This window comes from Haliotis rufescens, unplaced genomic scaffold (assembly GCF_023055435.1).
Source record: "Haliotis rufescens isolate VD_foot unplaced genomic scaffold, xgHalRufe1.0.p SCAF_1, whole genome shotgun sequence".
In the NCBI taxonomy this organism is placed as follows: Eukaryota; Metazoa; Mollusca; class Gastropoda; order Lepetellida; family Haliotidae; genus Haliotis; species Haliotis rufescens.
The window spans coordinates 1790809-1809351 of NW_025963779.1; the positions used below are offsets into that span (position 1 = coordinate 1790809).

Here is an 18543-nt window from a genome sequence, read left to right on the forward strand (position 1 = left end):
GTGTTGTTTGTGAAAGCGCTTTCTACAACGAACAATGTAAGGAGTTTGCTTTTCCAGCAACAGGTGTCTTGACCCGGAAGAACTCCACGAAGGTCAGACATCGTGGACCAATGAGAATCCGACAACGCACGAGCCGGGTCCACGTTAGGTCACTTCCACAAGCACGTTGCAGGGTAAAGGTGTGCGAAATTTATTAGAAATTAGACTCTCATCGAAGGCAAGATGAAGATTGTCGTCGTAGCTCTTGCTCTTATCGCCGCTGCTCAGGCCAGCGACGTCCTCGAATTAACAGATACCGACTTTAAATCTAAAGCTGCTCAACATGAATTGACCCTTGTCGAGTTCTTCGCACCGTGGTAAGTTTGGATGCCTGATACGTGCTCACGTTTCAACAATCTTCATTCAATTCCATTATAAAACTCCTTAGGCCTGCTTATTTTCCACATTCACGTCTAGAAGTATTAACATAACACTTTGCTGTGCCGACATGTATAAGAACGATGAATGATGACACACTGTCAGCATACCAAGTGTGTGTGAATACCTCTCATGGGCCTACAAACATGGTAAAGTTACATAGAACATTTATTTTCCTTTATTGCTGAACTGATGTGTGGAAGGCAGAAAATGGTGTTTCATTTAGGGATTAAACAATCAAATGAATTGGTAGTATTACTTAATCACAGTAATGGCATACCAGGTTTAACCGAAGATAAATTGTAGTCTACTTGAAACTTTAAGGGTAAATAAACTTTGTAATTTTTAGTTTTGGGAAGGTAAATAAAGTTTTGGGAAGGTAAATAATCAGATAGTGTTGAGTATTTTTTCTATTTACGCAATGGACAACCAGCTAAGCTAAACACTGATTTTCAATTTTCAGTTTTGGTTTTTAGCATGTCTAGCTGACAATAACTTCCTTATGTTGAATGTACACGTCACTACTGGGAAGAGTCTAGTCATTATTACAAAGTACTTGTACTAGCTGTTAAGATAATTGGTCTTGAAGAGCTGATATGTTTATTAGTCAAGCAATTGTTTCCTGGCCAAAGCAGCCATTGCAATGACACTTGACATGTTTGTGATGACAGTTTTTAATATAAAATGGTTTTGAGATTGTCAAAAGCTACAAGAGTGTTATCACAATGACATATGGTAGTATCAGATATTTGTTTTACGTTCGGATATTGATTAGCTTTGAAAATTAAGCATTATCAATATTGTAACTGGGGGTGTTCATGAATAACACGAGTCATTATTTGTGATGAAGATTTATTATCAGTCAAAACAAACGCCCTGAAACATATACTTGAAAATAAATATACACGTATATATATATGTATGTAAATATACACAAACATAAATATGTAAGAGCACATCACATTATATTATATTCATTCACATCGTCACACCGGAGACATCATAGAGATAGAAGGTAAGGTGAAATGGGGTTTAACATCGCGTCCAAGATTATTGCACTTGTATAGCGACATGCATGCACGTGTGTGTTTGTGTGGCTGCTTGTACTAGTCTGGACTGATGCCGATTTATAGTGCTAGCACACTAAGATACCATGCCGCAGTTTAACATGAATACCCCACTCAGAACAGTATACTGACTCCGAGCCGTCCAGTCCTTGTTTTAGCCCTTTAATGCCGAGCGCCAGACAGGGTAACAAGTACCATCTTTTAACGTCTTTTGGTATGACACGGCCGGGGATCGAACCGGGGATCGAACCCCAGACCGAACCCCAGACCGCTCTCCGGGCGGACGCTCTACCACTAGACCACGGAGGCGGTCATAGAGATAGAAAAAACTCATGCTTTTAACAAATACATTGAAGGATGTGTTATAATTCACAATACCTTTATATACATTTGTATTCCTATACATGTGTATTGTGTAATATGATAAATACAATTAATTAATTTCATTAATACCTGAAACCTGGGCGGGACCTGCGTTCACCAACACAACTGACAGGACTTATGTTGCCTGCATCTAAATACAAATACAAAAACAAATATACTCACTTAGGTAAAACAGGTTACCTTAGAAAACATGAATTATGTGTGACACATAATATACCTATGAACGCTTTTCATTATACATAAATAACATTGTCATAAGCAAACACATACATCATAAATACATACCCACTCGCTCACTCATTCTCAAATGAAACATTTAGGAAAGGTGAAGATATACAGTGCTTGATTTCTCTTGGAACGTACTGACCTAGTTAAAACATTTACATGGCTGCAATTATGAGTATATGTAATGACCTATCTGAATATGTATTAAGACTATGTAACACTACAACTGATTACACAAATAGATGAAAGTATATTGTAACAATACGTATAGAAACATTACTAACCTGTAGGAAGATCTCAGTTGAAAATACTACACAATGCAGATATGTTGTCAACATGGTCAAGGTGTAGTGGCTGGTGTGCTGGTTAAATGCTGGGTGTTAGTATTTGAAACAAGGCCAATCAGGCGTCAGCTGTATTAGACAAAGGACCGACCCAAGCTACCTTCCCTACCCCACAACCAGTAGAAGTTAAATAACAGAAAACTCTGCGCAGAGATCAAGTCGTTATGCAGAGCTGTAGAATACAGCAGCCATACAGGGTTATTTAATTTAATGCAACACAATAAAAGGTTAAAACACCATTTCATTACAAAACATTATATGTATACAAATATATAAAATACAGACAATACACATGTATACAACACTGCCACAATATGACAGTATGTTGATATACTAAATGTGACAAGTCATGGCCATTTGAAAAAAGGTCCTTTAGAACTGATGGTTCTCTAGACATGCTATAGCGTGGGCTAAAAATCAATGCTGTTGCCATGTCTGAACTTCTGATAAGAATTTTCCCTGATCAAAAGAGGGGTAGCCATTGTGTCCATGTCAAAGATTATGTTGGGTTTTAACTTAACTCCAGTACACATTAATACATATTTATTCAATGACCACCAGCCCACTCATCCCACTTCATTGCTTGGTATCGGGAACATTATACATGGTATAGCTTTCCAACAGTTTTTTAGTTTTATTTGAGTATGAAACCTGCACACTTTTCTGTATGAAGTTGACAGTATTTGTATTGTTACTAGTGCATGATCAGTGTGGTATTGGCAGCATTGTAATCACTATAACCCATTGTATTATTTCATGCTTGTGGAGAAAAATCTTTGATATACTTCAGTTCATGTATTGATTGCTCCTTGCAGGTGTGGCCATTGTAAAAAGCTTGCTCCGGAATATGAAAAGGCTGCAACGACTCTGAAATCAAATGACCCTCCTGTCGCTTTGGCCAAGGTAATGATATTATTGGTTGAATGAAAGCGTGCTTACAAGTAATTTGAGCTCATCCATGCTGCTCAGTTGGGGGCTGATAGACATGTCAGAGAAGTGATGGACTACTGTACATTGCACTGCCTTTACGTCCCGCTTCCTGCAACATTTTTGCAGTTGTACAATGTTGTATGTAAAATGTGTGACCTGAAGCATACTTTACTAGAGCCATGGCAGTAGGCAAAGTTAGAAGGTATTGCATAAGCAAATTGTAAAGTGAATTGATTTCAAGCGTAATGGTCGGTTGCTTAAAAATGTGAGTGAATATAATGGTTGGAGTTATCCTTGTATTTGGAACATTGCGAGACTCCCCTTCTGCTTCCAGGTTGACTGTACTGTCCAGACTGAAGTGTGTAAACAATATGGGGTCTCGGGGTACCCAACCCTGAAGATCTTCAGGAATGGTGAATTTGCTGAAGAATACAACGGCCCCCGAGAGGCAGGTCAGTCTCAGCTCTATTGACCTGCTGTGTTTCAGAAGAGATTGTACAAGTTTGCCCAATACTGACATGCTGATGATGAATCTGTTGAGCTTATATTGCTGAATAACCATGACTATCAATGATAGGACTGAAGCATGTTTCATCTTCTCCTGACACAATCCCCAGGCCTGGGGATCTGAGTCTTCCGACACATGCCATCCAGGGGTGGGGATCCGAGTCTTCCGACACATGCCCCCAGGGGTGGAGATCCGAGTCTTCCGACACATGCTATCCAGGGGTGGGGATCCGAGTCTTCCGACACATGCCCCCAGGGGTGGGGATCTGAGGTCTTCTGACACATGCCCAAAGGGGTGGGGATCAGAGGTCTTCTGACTCATGCCCCCAGGGGTGGGGATCCGAGGTCTTCTCCTGACGCTTGCCCCCAGGGGTGGGGATCCGAGGTCATCCGACACATGCCCCCAGGGGTGGGGATCCGAGGTCTTGCGACACATGTCCCCACGGGTGGGGATCCGAGGTCTTCTCCTGACACATGCCTCCAGGGGTGGGGATCCGAGGTCTTGCGACACATGTCCCCAGGGGTGGTGATCCGAGGTCTTCCTACACATACCCCTAGGGGTGGGGATCTGAGGTCTTCCGACACGTACCCCTAGGGATGGGGATCCGAGGACTTCCGACACATACCTAGGGGTGGTGATCCGAGGTCTTCTGACACATGCCTCCAGGGGTGGGGTTCCGAGGTCTTCCGACACATGCCCCCAGGGGTGGGGATCCGAGGTCTTCTGACTCATGCCTCTGTCGGGCATACAGGCTATGACAAGACTTTTGTAGGAGTTAAGCTGTGAACGACAGTGTTATATTTGTCATTTTTCTGCAGTGAATGTAAGTGTGTGTACAAGAGTGTTCCTTGTATTGTTTGTCTTGGTTATGTCTGTAGACTGTTTGGTTGTGGTTCATGCATGCCAATTGAGGACTGATCTTGAATCTCTGAAACAGTCTCCAAACAGAAATATCTGATGCATGGTATCTCCTTCAGGTGGCATTGTCAAACTCATGAAGTCCAAGGCTGGGCCTTCCTCCAAACTTTGTGAATCCGAAGAGGACTTGAAGAAGTTCCTGGCAGTGGAGGAATATGGAGTAGTTGGTAAGGCTGTGTGATCTCTGTTGCAAGGATCACGAGTATCAGAATAAAGACAAAAATACGAGCCAAACAACTATTCTTTATAATATATTTTATCTTGCAATACATCCTGACATTCGACGTACAATAGTTCTACAACAATACTAAAAGGTATTCCTGCTGCTGTGATCTTGCACCCATGAAAGTTTTTTTTTGTAACATATTCTCTTGAGCATTATGCACATAGATATATTGTTCCAGAATTTAATTGCCGTAATTAAGGGTGCATATAACACAAGTGCGTATTATGCATGAATAAATAAGTCTTGTGTACATTTATCAATCTGGGGGCTAATTGGGATTGTTCACTAGCAAATAAGTAAGCAAATATCGCCATGGGCGCTTAGTAGAGCGGGGCGCTTAGTATGTCAAATAAGGTAAGTGCATTACACAGACATTGAATAGTTTTTCTGACTAATATTTAAACACATACTTCTTGCGTGTAACCGAAAATAGCGTATCACCAAATCTGTACTAAATGCCCCAAGTTGACCCTGTTATAACACCATCTGGTTATAAAGTGTTAATTGTATATGTCTTTGTTTTTGATACATTTTATTTAAAATCCCTGGTAAATTATTGGAGTTAATGTGCATTCAGCTGATTGCTATTTATTCCTTTAAGATACAATTACATAATGAGTCTCTGAATTTTATAGATGCCTAGCATGAGGGTAAATAGAATTCAACTTTTGAATCACGTCTAGTGTGTTTTGTTTCAAAATTCATCGTTTACTTTTTCACCAAATACCTAACACTGCTCATTTATATTGAAAGGATTGTTTTTTTAATATAACACGACTTAGACATAATAGATGTCCTTACTGTCTTGAGAGTCTTAATACTGTTTGCTGATCAGTTTTTAATTATTAATGTAGGACTGTCGCATTAATGATTTGTTCATGACACATTCTAGTCTATGGGTGTATAGTTGTTGATATAGGCACTCAGTTCCCCCAACTTGCTTTGCGCTGTGCCCCAAGAGGGCTATCACACCTGTAAAGTTATGTTAATTGTAAGCAGCAAATCAAGTCTTGGAACTGATGCCAATGATGAGATGACATGAGCTATTTCCTTACTCATCTGATATCCCATGATCAGGAATGATAGGACTGAGGCATTACGGTTCCCATTATTAATGAATTACCAGAACAATCCTTTGTTTTAGGTGGCGCAATGTTTGATAATTCAGGCACAGTCTGTTACTTGATAGAATTATATTAACCAATCACACCCACTGCTGATTCTGTCAAGTTCCATATCTTCCTGTTTCTAGGCTTTTTTGGTTCCAAGGACGACGAACTGGCCAAGATATTCAAGACTACGGCTGATACCATGTCCAGTGATCTGCGATTTGCTCACACATACAGCAAAGATGTTGCAAGGAAATTCAAACGCTCAGAGTAAGCTCCCTTAGAACATGTCAGCAGTCATCTGAAAAGCTTCTTATCTTTGGTGGAAAGCTTTGGTGCAGCTTATTTAATGTTAATCAGAATTGACGACAGAAGCACCAGTACTAACATGTCAAAGATGCTTTCTGCTTGTAACTGGCTACGTGCCACAGTTCACCTGTGATTTGTCATGTTCTGCGTGGTAACTGCCTTCATGATTAATCACTCTGAAACAATGGGTGGCTTGGTTAGTATTGTTGGAATAATCAGATGAAATGTCCTGGATTTGTACTGTAAGCCTTGGTTAATTTTAGGTAATGTTCTCTTTTTCAGTGAAATTGTAATCTATAGACCCAAAAAATTCCAGAGCAAATTTGAAGACAAAGAGGTCGCCTTTGATGGGGATGTGAAGGAATACAAAGTAAAGGCGTGGATTGAAGACACAAGGTAAGATGAGTTTGTTCTGTTTACCTGTTTAAGGAGCCCTGAATACCGTACCAGTCAACTAGAATTCAGCTGAAACTGAATTTAAAATGTAGCTGTGCTATGTTTACATTTTCTGTCGGTTTTATTCAGATCAATTTGTAGCAAAGTTGAAGCACTGAGAACTGGTTCAGCATTATAGCCCATAAATGCTACTGGTTAATGAGGCCTATCCTCATTGGGTTTTCACCTGTCCTTGGCACAATGTAGTAGTCTCTGGCCAGCAGGCTAGCGTGACTATTGAAGGATGTATTGTAGGGGTGAAACGATACAGCAAGGTCACGATACGTATCATGGTATGTAGGTCATGATACATAATATGATGCACATATTAACGTCCAATCACGTGGAACTTCTTGACCAGAAGTATTTAAAAGCAGTTTCAAATGGTAAAGCTAGCTGGCTAGTGGCTGTTGTAGTAGTGAACTTGAGACCTTAATATTGCAACATATTTTGTGACATTTGACTGACAAAAATGCTGTCATTAAATGAGTAGTAATGTCTTCTAGGAAGTGTCGTCTTGTATCGATACAGTTCTTCTAGGAAGTGTCGTCTTGTATCGATACAGTTCTTCTAGGAAGTGTCGTCTTGTAACAATACAGTTCTTCTAGGAAGTGTCGCCTTGTATCGATACAGGAAGAAATGCATCATGCATTGTATTGTCGCATGAAAACTCATAATGCACCGATACATTGTCTAATCCCTTTCATGGGCTTGGAGGCTGTGATCTTGGTGAACTGGGCTGGAATTTCTGGGCTCATCATAGCACCACCAGTGGCTATTACGAGTTATCTCTTCTGTGTCCCTTCTATTGACAATCAGATTCCACCTCTCATATCACTTGCATTTGCTTCAAAAGAAATGGCTGCACACAGTCAAGATGATCTGATCGATAAACAAAATCTATATTGTAATTAAGAGGGTCTTACTTCACTAGGTTCATCAAATCATGTGAACAGTTTCATTCAAAACATGAAAAGATTTGGAAAATATCTGTCGATTTCTTTATGAGATTTTGATTGGACTATACATAGGCTCGTTAGTCCAGCCAAAATATAACTCCTTAATTCCAGCCTAGATCGGCAAGGCTGGAAAAATGGCCTTTTGAAGTGAGTTACCTCCCCTCCCTGTGAAGATGCAGTTGGGCAAGATATACAACATTGATTTTATTTTATTTTCAGCAAGGGCCTGTGTGGGCAGAGGAAGCAAGACAACGCCGACCAGTTCAAGAAGCCTTTGTTTGTAGCATACTACGATGTCGACTATGTCAAGAATATTAAAGGAACAAACTACTGGAGAAACAGGTGAGCCTAAAACAGGACTCCATTTAGCAACAGTAGAGGGACCTACGTAAATACTTTAAAATATCCTAGGTTTGACAAAACCGAAAATGAAGAAAGGAATACACAGGGACCTTGCTTTTACTTTGAGACAACAGTAGGTTCGACACTTCGGTGTTTGACTATATACAACAAGCACCAGTGCAACCTATTATTGAAAAATGCAACCAAAGACTACATGCACCAAGTGCATGTCAAAATTTGTGTCTTGACCCTGAATTGTCCACACATTGATCTTTGAACATACTCAATACCTCTTAGCTTTATTTACTTACCATACTACATCACTCATCTCTGGGGCGGTCGGGTAGCCTAGCGGTTAAAGCATTTGCTTGTCATGCTGATGACCCGGGTTCAATTCCTGACATGGTACAATGTGTGAAGCCCATTTCTGGTGTCCCCTGCTGTGGTAATGCTGGAATATTGCTAAAAGCGGTGTGTAATTTCTTGTGATGTGGGTACTTCAACATTATGTACTGTACCGGTAATCATGTTGCCACAAAAGTACTGTCTCTACAATCATGACAGTCAGCAAAGGATTGAAAATTTATTTAGACTTGATCATACATCTATATTTCAACTTTGATAGATTTTGGGACTAGGTTGGAACTAGATTTTCATGTCAACATGAAACTGGTTAAAGTTAAATCAGACTCGTGAAGATCCGGGGTAGAATAGGACTTCAGCAACCCATGCTTGCCGTAAAATGTGACTATGCTTGTCATAAAAGGCGACTAACATGATCGGGTGGTCAGACTCGCTGACTTAGTTGATGCATGTCATCGATCCCAATTGTGTGGATCGATGCTCATGATATCAATCATTGGATTGTCTGGTCCAGACTTGATTATTTACAGACCGCCGTCATATAACTGGAATATTGCTGAGTGCGGCATTAAACAACAACTAGCCATCCAATTGGGGTAATCAAGCCGTGCTAGAAGAATTATTAGTTTGTTTGTGTTCTTGATTTAATATAAAGTACTTCTTGTTCTGATGAAATGTATGAACTGATGGTGTGATGTCATACCCTGAACATGCTGATGGTGTGGATGTGGAACAAGCTATGAAGCACTGGTTCATGTGTCCCAGACTATTTACAGGCCACAGTGAAAACTGCAGAAAAGGGTTTCTCTCTGTAGTCCTGTTGATAAGTTGTATGGAAATGTTTTCTGCCCACAGAGTGATGAAGGTCGGGAAGAAGATTAGGGACGAGGGCAAGACTGTCTACTTCGCCATCAGCAACAAGGAGGAAATGAAGTTTGAGCTGAATGAGAACGGTATCGACGACATCTCCGGTGACAAGCCATTTGTCTGCGCCAGAGATACACAGGATAAAAAATACAGGATGGAGGGAGACTTCAGGTGTGTTGGACAGCATGCTTAAAACAGCGGACGTCTTATGGATAACTGTTTGTCACGATGTTCCATTGTGTTCAGCCAACTTCAAAATGCAAATCAGACACCATGGTTAACTTTATACTTTAAAAATCTCATAAATAAGAAAGTAGTATTGTAGAATTATATATAAAAGATCTATATCTGCATGCGCTGAAGCGCCTTCTTCTTGATGACCTGTTCTGCAATAAAACATTTGTTGATTATTTCAAGTCAGAAAAGGGCCGGTGGGGTAGCCTAGTAGTTAAAGCGTTCACTTGTCAGGCTGAAGGCTCGGGTTTGATTCCCCACATGGGTACAATGTGTGAAGCCCATTTCTGGTGTTTCCCTATGTGATATTGCTGGAATATTGCTAAAAGCGGCGTAAAACCATAATCACTCAAGTCATTAGAAAATAGGACATAGCTAGCTTGGTATGATTCATGTAAAGATGGAGAGGTGATTTCCTTTAGTTTTGTCAGTATTCAATAATGTCTTGTTTCCACTTGTGTTAAAGTTTGACATGGTAGGAATGTCATGTAACAATCTGTAACACATTGATACTTGTGGCTTTCAGCATGGAGACATTTGAACAGTTTGTGAGGGATGTTCTTGATGGGAAGGTGGATCCCTACCTCAAGTCTGAAGCCGTCCCGGAGCCTAATGATGAGCCGGTCAAGGTACTCCCACTTTTCCATCAGGTCTTCAGCAACCCATGCTTACCGTAAAAGGCGACTATGCTTGTCGTAAGAGGTGACTAATGGGATAGGGTGGTCAGGCTCGCCGACTTGGTTGATGCATGTCATCGTATCCCAATTATGTTGATCGATGATCATGTCAATCACTAGATTGTCTGTTCCAGACTCAATTATTTACAGACCGACGTTATATAGCTGAAATATTGCTGAGTAAAGCATTAAAACAACAAACGTCATGTAGACTCTGTACGAGAACAAAATCAACGTTTCCTTGCTGCAGGCTGAGGCCATCGTTATCCATCATTTGATTCCGGAGTTGAATCGGTACAAGTAGAAATTCTTTTTAGGCCCCTTTGCATTTCGACAGCTAGTCGTCAGTGTTCTATGAGGAATCAGGGACTTGATTTCTGATCAAATAAAACATTAACTTTCTGACACTTGCTGTTTGCAGAATTCATGTCATTGAATGAAATGTTCATCATATTGATTACCATCTACAGTTAATTGGCATTTCCTCCATGTTGCATGATGCAAAGAATGGGAATCAGCAAGGTGGATGAGCAAACTAGTGAGTCCCTTGAAGACACTAGCCCAGTCCACGCCGGGCTCATTTCGGGGCTCATGATTCTACTAATGCTATGATTATTTTTTCTAGGTTCTCGTGGCCAAGAACTTCGATGAAATTGTCAACAACAAGGAGAAGGATGTTCTTATTGAATTTTATGCTCCCTGGTGCGGCCATTGTAAGAGTTTGGCCCCGAAATATGATGAATTAGCAGAAAAGGTTAGTGCTCTGATTGATACGTCGGTGCATGGCTCTGATTGATACATCGCTGCATGGCCAGTGCAATAGTGACTGCAGCTCTAGGCATGTGGCTTTGTTTGACCAGCTAACATGATGATAAAAGATGGGACGTAATTCAGAAATGCTTTGCTGATAATCTTTCTGATTGTGCTGTGTCAAAAAGTAATGTTTTATCTGGCGACATGTTTTAAATAAGATACTTATCATATCTCTTTTGTAGACCAATGTCAAAATTAAATTCAGCCTTCTATAAGGCAGTTAGTTAAAAATAAATATGGTGCTAGAATATCATGAAACATACGACTGTATTGTAGTTTATTAATGATTAGTTTTATGTGGTACGCAATTATGTAATAGCAGAATGACTAAGCATGCATGCAAATCTTTTGCATCTTAGTGAATGTACTTTGCATCAGTTTTCAATTTTTATGCAAAAAGGATGCAGGATTTCGCTACAGTAAGTCTGTTGATCACTTTATGGAACCATATCACCGAATTATCCCGAAGGCTGATTTTTGAATAGTTTAATTGAATGTTTATGCATTGATTTTGAAGCTAATCCATGGCCTCAGTTTCTGTCAGTCTCCTTCACCATGTTTACTATTTTGTATCTTTGGACCGAGCATGGCATTTTAACAAGCTTGATCCCTGACCAGCTAACATGATGATATAAGATGGGACGTAATTCAGAAATACTTTGCTGATAATCTTTCTGATTGTGCTGTGTCAATAAGTATGTTGACCCGTGAAGATTCCGGGGTAGAATAGGTCTTCAGCAACCTATGCTTGCCGTAAAAGGTGACTACGCTTGTCGTAAAAGGGGACTAACGGGATCGTGTGGTCAGGCTCGCTGACTTGGTTGATGCATGTCATCGATCCAAAGTGTGTGGATCGATGCTCATGATATTAATCACTGGATTGTCTGGTCCAGACTCGATTATTTACAGACCGCTGTCATATAGCTGGAATATTGCTGAGTGCGGTGTTAAACAACAAACCAACCAACAATAAGTATGTTAGATAAGGGAGCACATACCCAACATATAACATACCCAGTCAGTGTCTTCGATCTGTCGAGCCCCCGACCTCCACATTGAACATGACATGTAGCTGGCTGTATCAAGTTCACTGTAGTCAACAATCAACTTTTATGACTGAAATGTTTTTTCAAGATTGTTAGTTGTATGACCAGGTCCTTTTATCATCTAATAGCATGTGTATGTATAATCTCCATAGCTTCTCTGCCTGAAGCATTGCATTCATATGACAGGTCTGTATGAATTCTCAGCATGGTGTTTTAACAAGCTTGATCCCTGACCAGCTAACATGATGATATAAGATGGGACGTAATTCAGAAATACTTTGCTGATAATCTTTCTGATTGTGCTGTGTCATGGTCAAACAACCTTCATAATGAACACTGGGGTTATGTCAAAATCTATTTGCTCTTTTACTATAGCCATGATAGTTTCTATAGTTGTGCTGTATCTATAGGACACCCATACTTTACCCCAGTTGTGCTGTATCTTTAGGACACCATACTTTACCCCAGTTGTGCTGTATCTATAGGACACCCATACTTTACCCCAGTTGTGCTGTATCTTTAGGACACCATACTTTACCCCAGTTGTGCTGTATCTATAGGAACACCCATACTTTACCCCAGTTGTGCTGTATCTTTAGGACACCATACTTTACCCCAGTTGTGCTGTATCTATAGGAACACCCATACTTTACCCCAGTTGTGCTGTATCTTTAGGACACCATACTTTACCCCAGTTGTGCTGTATCTATAGGAACACCCATACTTTACCCCAGTTGTGCTGTATCTTTAGGACACCATACTTTACCCCAGTTGTGCTGTATCTATAGGAACACCCATACTTTACCCCAGTTGTGCTGTATCTATAGGACACCCATACTTTACCCCAGTTGTGCTGTATCTTTAGGACACCCATACTTTACCCCAGTTGTGCTGTATCTATAGGACACCCATACTTTACCCCAGTTGTGCTGTATCTTTAGGACACCATACTTTACCCCAGTTGTGCTGTATCTTTAGGACACCATACTTTACCCCAGTTGTGCTGTATCTATAGGACACCCATACTTTACCCCAGTTGTGCTGTATCTTTAGGACACCATACTTTACCCCAGTTGTGCTGTATCTTTAGGACACCATACTTTACCCCAGTTGTGCTGTATCTATAGGAACACCCATACTTTACCCCAGTTGTGCTGTATCTTTAGGACACCATACTTTACCCCAGTTGTGCTGTATCTATAGGACACCCATACTTTACCCCAGTTGTGCTGTATCTATAGGACACCCATACTTTACCCCAGTTGTGCTGTATCTATAGGACACCCATACTTTACCCCAGTTGTGCTGTATCTATAGGACACCCATACTTTACCCCAGTTGTGCTGTATCTATAGGAACACCCATACTTTACCCCAGTTGTGCTGTATCTTTAGGACACCATACTTTACCCCAGTTGTGCTGTATCTTTAGGACACCATACTTTACCCCAGTTGTGCTGTATCTTTAGGACACCATACTTTACCCCAGTTGTGCTGTATCTATAGGAACACCCATACTTTACCCCAGTTGTGCTGTATCTATAGGACACCCATACTTTACCCCAGTTGTGCTGTATCTATAGGACACCCATACTTTACCCCAGTTGTGCTGTATCTATAGGACACCCATACTTTACCCCAGTTGTGCTGTATCTATAGGACACCCATACTTTACCCCAGTTGTGCTGTATCTATAGGAACACCCATACTTTACCCCAGTTGTGCTGTATCTTTAGGACACCATACTTTACCCCAGTTGTGCTGTATCTTTAGGACACCATACTTTACCCCAGTTGTGCTGTATCTTTAGGACACCATACTTTACCCCAGTTGTGCTGTATCTATAGGAACACCCATACTTTACCCCAGTTGTGCTGTATCTTTAGGACACCATACTTTACCCCAGTTGTGCTGTATCTATAGGAACACCCATACTTTACCCCAGTTGTGCTGTATCTATAGGAACACCCATACTTTACCCCAGTTGTGCTGTATCTACAGTGTCACAAATCAAAAGCAGAACTAAGGATAAACAGCACACATTATTACAAACGAAAAAGAAAAATACTTTAGGTTGATTGCATTTATTACAGTCAGCAATATTTCACATGTTAAGTCAGCAATATTCACATCATCAGGTGTCCCATTCAAAAGTCGGTGATGGATGTACAAATTAGGGACTGCAAGTAGGAGCAATCACACTAAGGCCTGAAATCATGAAAAATGCCTAACTACAAGGTGACAACTATCATGTATTTCAATACAAGAAGTTAAGAACATTGAAAAGAACATATATAACAGGCTATATTTCCATGATGGACAATCCTTTTGGCAAAGCAAACCTTATTTACAATTAAACACGAAATAACTATTCAAAAAATTTATCCTCGAAATAACACAATATTATACTCACAAAAGCCTTTCTCCTGGCCAGGTCTCACGACAGTGAAAGATCAACTGTGTCTTAAAACTGCTAAGACATGGCTTTATATAATCAAGTCAGAGACAAAACGCATGCTTTTCACATGTCAAAATGGTGTGTTTGGGCGACCCGTTCCAGTATTAAGGATGACATCTACCCCTACCAAACTACATCCCTAAAGTAATGATAAAAGAGCACATGATGTGACTTATAGGAACACCCATACTTTACCCCAGTTGTGCTGTATCTATAGGAACACCCATACTTTTCCACTTAACATGAATGCATTCGATTGTTTCAGCTTAAGGATGAGCCAGAGATCACGATAGCCAAGATGGATGCTACAGCAAATGATGTAGGAAAACCATACGAAGTCTCTGGGTAGGTAATCCTTCTGTCAGCAGTGGGCCGTGGTGAGTCCGCCATGGTGACTCATTGTAAAATTGGTATGATGGCTTGCTTGTCATGAGATGAGATGAGGTTAATCAGATGGTTTGGGAGGCCACTCTGTGCATTGGGTGTCAATGTTGGGTGCATTGGGTGGTCACGTTTGGTGCATTGGGTGGTCACATTGGGTGGTCACGTTGGGTGCATTGGGAGGCCACGTTCGGTGCATTGGGAGGCCACGTTTGGTGCATTGGGAGGCCACTCTTTGCATTGGGTTGTCACTCTGTGCATTGGGGGGGTGGGGGCACGGGTGGCACGGGTGGCCAAGTCGTCTAAGGCGCCGCAATTCGCTGTGCATAGTTGCGTGCCTTGGACACGCCAAAAACCTAGGATTGTGGGTTCGAATCCCGGTTGGCCCCGATTATGTTTCCAGGTTCGTAAGCACCATACCCGTGCTCGTGGGTTTCACGGAAGTGGTAAACGTCTGAGACCTGCATCACTTCGAGCTTTCCTCCCACATTAAGCTGACATGCCGCGATATAACTGGAATACTGTTAAAAGCGGCGTTAAACACAACTCACTCCCTCACTGTGCATTGGGAGGCCGCTCTGTGCATTGGAAGGCCGCTCTGTGCATTGGGAGGTCACTCTGTGCATTGGGAGGCCACTCTGTGCATTGGGAGGCCGCTCTGTGCATTGGGAGGCCACTCTGTGCATTGGGAGGCCACTCGGGGCATTGGGAGGCCGCTCTGTGCATTGGGAGGCCACTCTGTGCATTGGGAGGCCACTCTGTGCATTGGGAGGCCACTCTGTGCATTGGGAGGCCACTCTGTGCATTGGGAGGCCACTCTGTGCATTGGGAGACCAATCTGTGCATTGGGAGACCACTCTGTGCATTGGGAGACCACTCAGGGCATTGGGAGGCCGCTCTGTGCATTGGGAGGCCGCTCTGTGCATTGGGAGGCCACTCTGTGCATTGGGAGGCCACTCGGGGCATTGGGTGGGCGACAGCATGACAACATTGCTCTTATCTGGTTTGTCTGTCCAGGCGGCTGACATGAAGCTCAAATGATGACTGTCTTACAGCAACAAATGATGTAGAATATTGTGAAGGAAATGTCCCTTTACCAGCAAGAGGTGACAGAAACGGAGACAAGGTGTACAAGCTGATGCCGTCATTATAGCTGAAATCATGTATTTGGGTATTAAATCTTGTGCCTTTGAAAGAAAACTAAATGTATTTGTATTTGTTTCAGATTCCCAACACTATACTTTGCACCCAGGAACTCAAAGAGTGCTCCCAAAAAATATAATGTAAGTATGACGTCAGTCCGTGACATTCTATACAATGAAGTATAACAGCAGAGCATTTACTGTGACACAGCATCAACGTGACACAGTATGGAGCGTGACACAGCATCGAGCGTGACACAGCATCGAGCGTGACACAGCATCGAGCGTGACACAGCATGGAGCGTGACACAGCATGGAGCGTGACACAGTATTGACAATGACAGTATCGGTGGCAGCTGCACACACATGATGTTGTTTCAAGACGGGGCAGACAATCACTGTTGATACTCGAAGTGCTGATGTGTGCGGCAGACCAGACCACGACTCCATTGGCTCGAAAACTTACTGCTTATGTTTCGATACATCGAAAATCATTCCCATAACGAGTCAGTTTCTTAATAAAGCAAATAAGTTACCTCCCCAGGGGGGTTCTGGGGAAGAATGGTTTCCCAGCATGTATGCAGAATTAAAGTCAGGATTTGATGGCTACCCAAAGTTTCACTGTTAGGGCATCAAGCAGCTGGGAAAGGCAATTTACCTAAGCATTGACCCAGGGTGGGTGGTTCTACTTCAATAATTAGACCCGTGAAGATCTGGGTCAGAATAGGTCTTCAGCAACCCATGCATGTTGTAAAAAGCGACTAACGGGATCGGGTAGTCAGGCTCACTGACTTGGTTGATGCATGTCATCGTATTACAATTGCCTGGATCGACGCTCATGTCAATCACTGGATTGTCTGGTCCGTTCCTGACAATTTACAGCCATCACATAGCTGGAATATTGCTGCATTTGGCAACAAACAAACAACTCCATGCATTGACCCGTATAAGGGCTTCTACTCCATGCTTTGCATTGACCCAGGGTTGGGAGTTTGTTCAGTCTGTCACAAGTGGGGTATCCTGTCACACACATGATGGTGTTTCAAGACGGGGCAGATATATACTGTTGATATCCGAAGTGCTGATGTGTGCTGGCTACATCCACTTGATGACAACACGCACTCGCTCACTCCTATACACCACCTTGCACATTGAGTTGAAGACGAGATCTTTGAATTAGGGGAATAGTGCGTAGAGCACATCTCTACAGTGGCTTTCCCAATGACAGGCCTTCATTTATAACAATTGTTTGTTTGTTGACACCACAACTCTGCATGTTGGTTTCCCAAATAGCGAAGCCCACTCAGTCATTGAATGATTTTTAAACTTGGATACAAATTCGTGTTTCAGGGAGGTCGTGAGGTCGATGACTTCTTGAAGTATCTGGCAAAAGAGTCTACAAACCAACTGAGGGGATACGATAGAAATGGAAAGAAAGTTAAATCTAAGAAGACAGAGCTTTAGAGGAGATTGTTATTGTACAGATGTAAGAATATTCCGCAGTAGCTAGCCTCATCATCTCCCCCCCCCCCTCGATTCTGTTGGCAGGAGCGATAGTTTCATTGGCTGCGACATGGCAAGTGGAATTACTGTTCTTGTCTGTCTGCTGTCATTAGCTCAAAACATGTACATTTTATACTGTCATTCTTTTAGTTCCCACTGTTTGATGTATATTTTGAAGATGTCAACTCATTTATCCGGGGAGTGCTTGGTGTTTGTCATGATAATCATGATTGTGAGTTTGTTCATTTCTAAATCCGACGCTTCCAATCTTCCCTGACTTAATAACTAAACTCACTATACAGATAAGTATCATAAAGCCTGTCATCTCTACCTAACATGTTTTTACTCAGTTGGAAACTTTTCCTTAATTATTTATTCTTCTTTGTAAGATGATTAATTTTATAGATTGATCTGTCTGTATACAGGTTTACAGAGGTTCATTTTATGCTGACATGTTATTTATGTGCCATCGGGATACAGTACTCTGAAGTCCGTACGTCGCCATCGTCATCATGTGTTGTGCATTACTCGCCTAATGCGTATGTTTGGCTATTTGTTAAAATTTTCATACATGCAAGATGTATAAATGATAGTTATATCGAAAGTAAATATTACATTTCATAATGGTTGTTTGTTTTGTTTGTACATGGGCAGAGGGTAGCCCAGTGGTTGAAGTATTTGCTTGTCATGTCGAATGCCTGGGTTCGATTCCCCACATGGTTACAATGAGTGAAGCCAATTTCTGGTGTCTCCTGCTGTGATATTTTTGGAATATTTCTGGAATATCGCTGAAGTAACGCTGAAAACAGTGTCAAACAATATTCACTCACTCACTTGTTTGTTGAGATATTTTATTATTTTAACAAATTTTTATATTACATTCAATG

At 41.5% G+C, this 18543-nt stretch overlaps 1 protein-coding gene across 1 annotated transcript; it reads left to right on the forward strand.

The window, feature by feature from the left end:
- Positions 1-97: 97 nt before the first annotated feature.
- Positions 98-18277, forward strand: LOC124117450 (protein disulfide-isomerase A3-like). The gene is made up of 13 exons (XM_046479352.2): positions 98-356; positions 3253-3340; positions 3702-3819; positions 4853-4960; positions 6272-6398; positions 6720-6833; positions 8051-8173; positions 9392-9574; positions 10164-10266; positions 10940-11068; positions 14896-14975; positions 16237-16294; positions 17504-18277. The coding sequence occupies exons 1-13, from the start codon at positions 223-225 to the stop codon at positions 17615-17617; spliced, it is 1479 nt and encodes a 492-aa protein (XP_046335308.1). The 5' UTR covers positions 98-222; the 3' UTR covers positions 17618-18277.
- Positions 18278-18543: the final 266 nt, after the last annotated feature.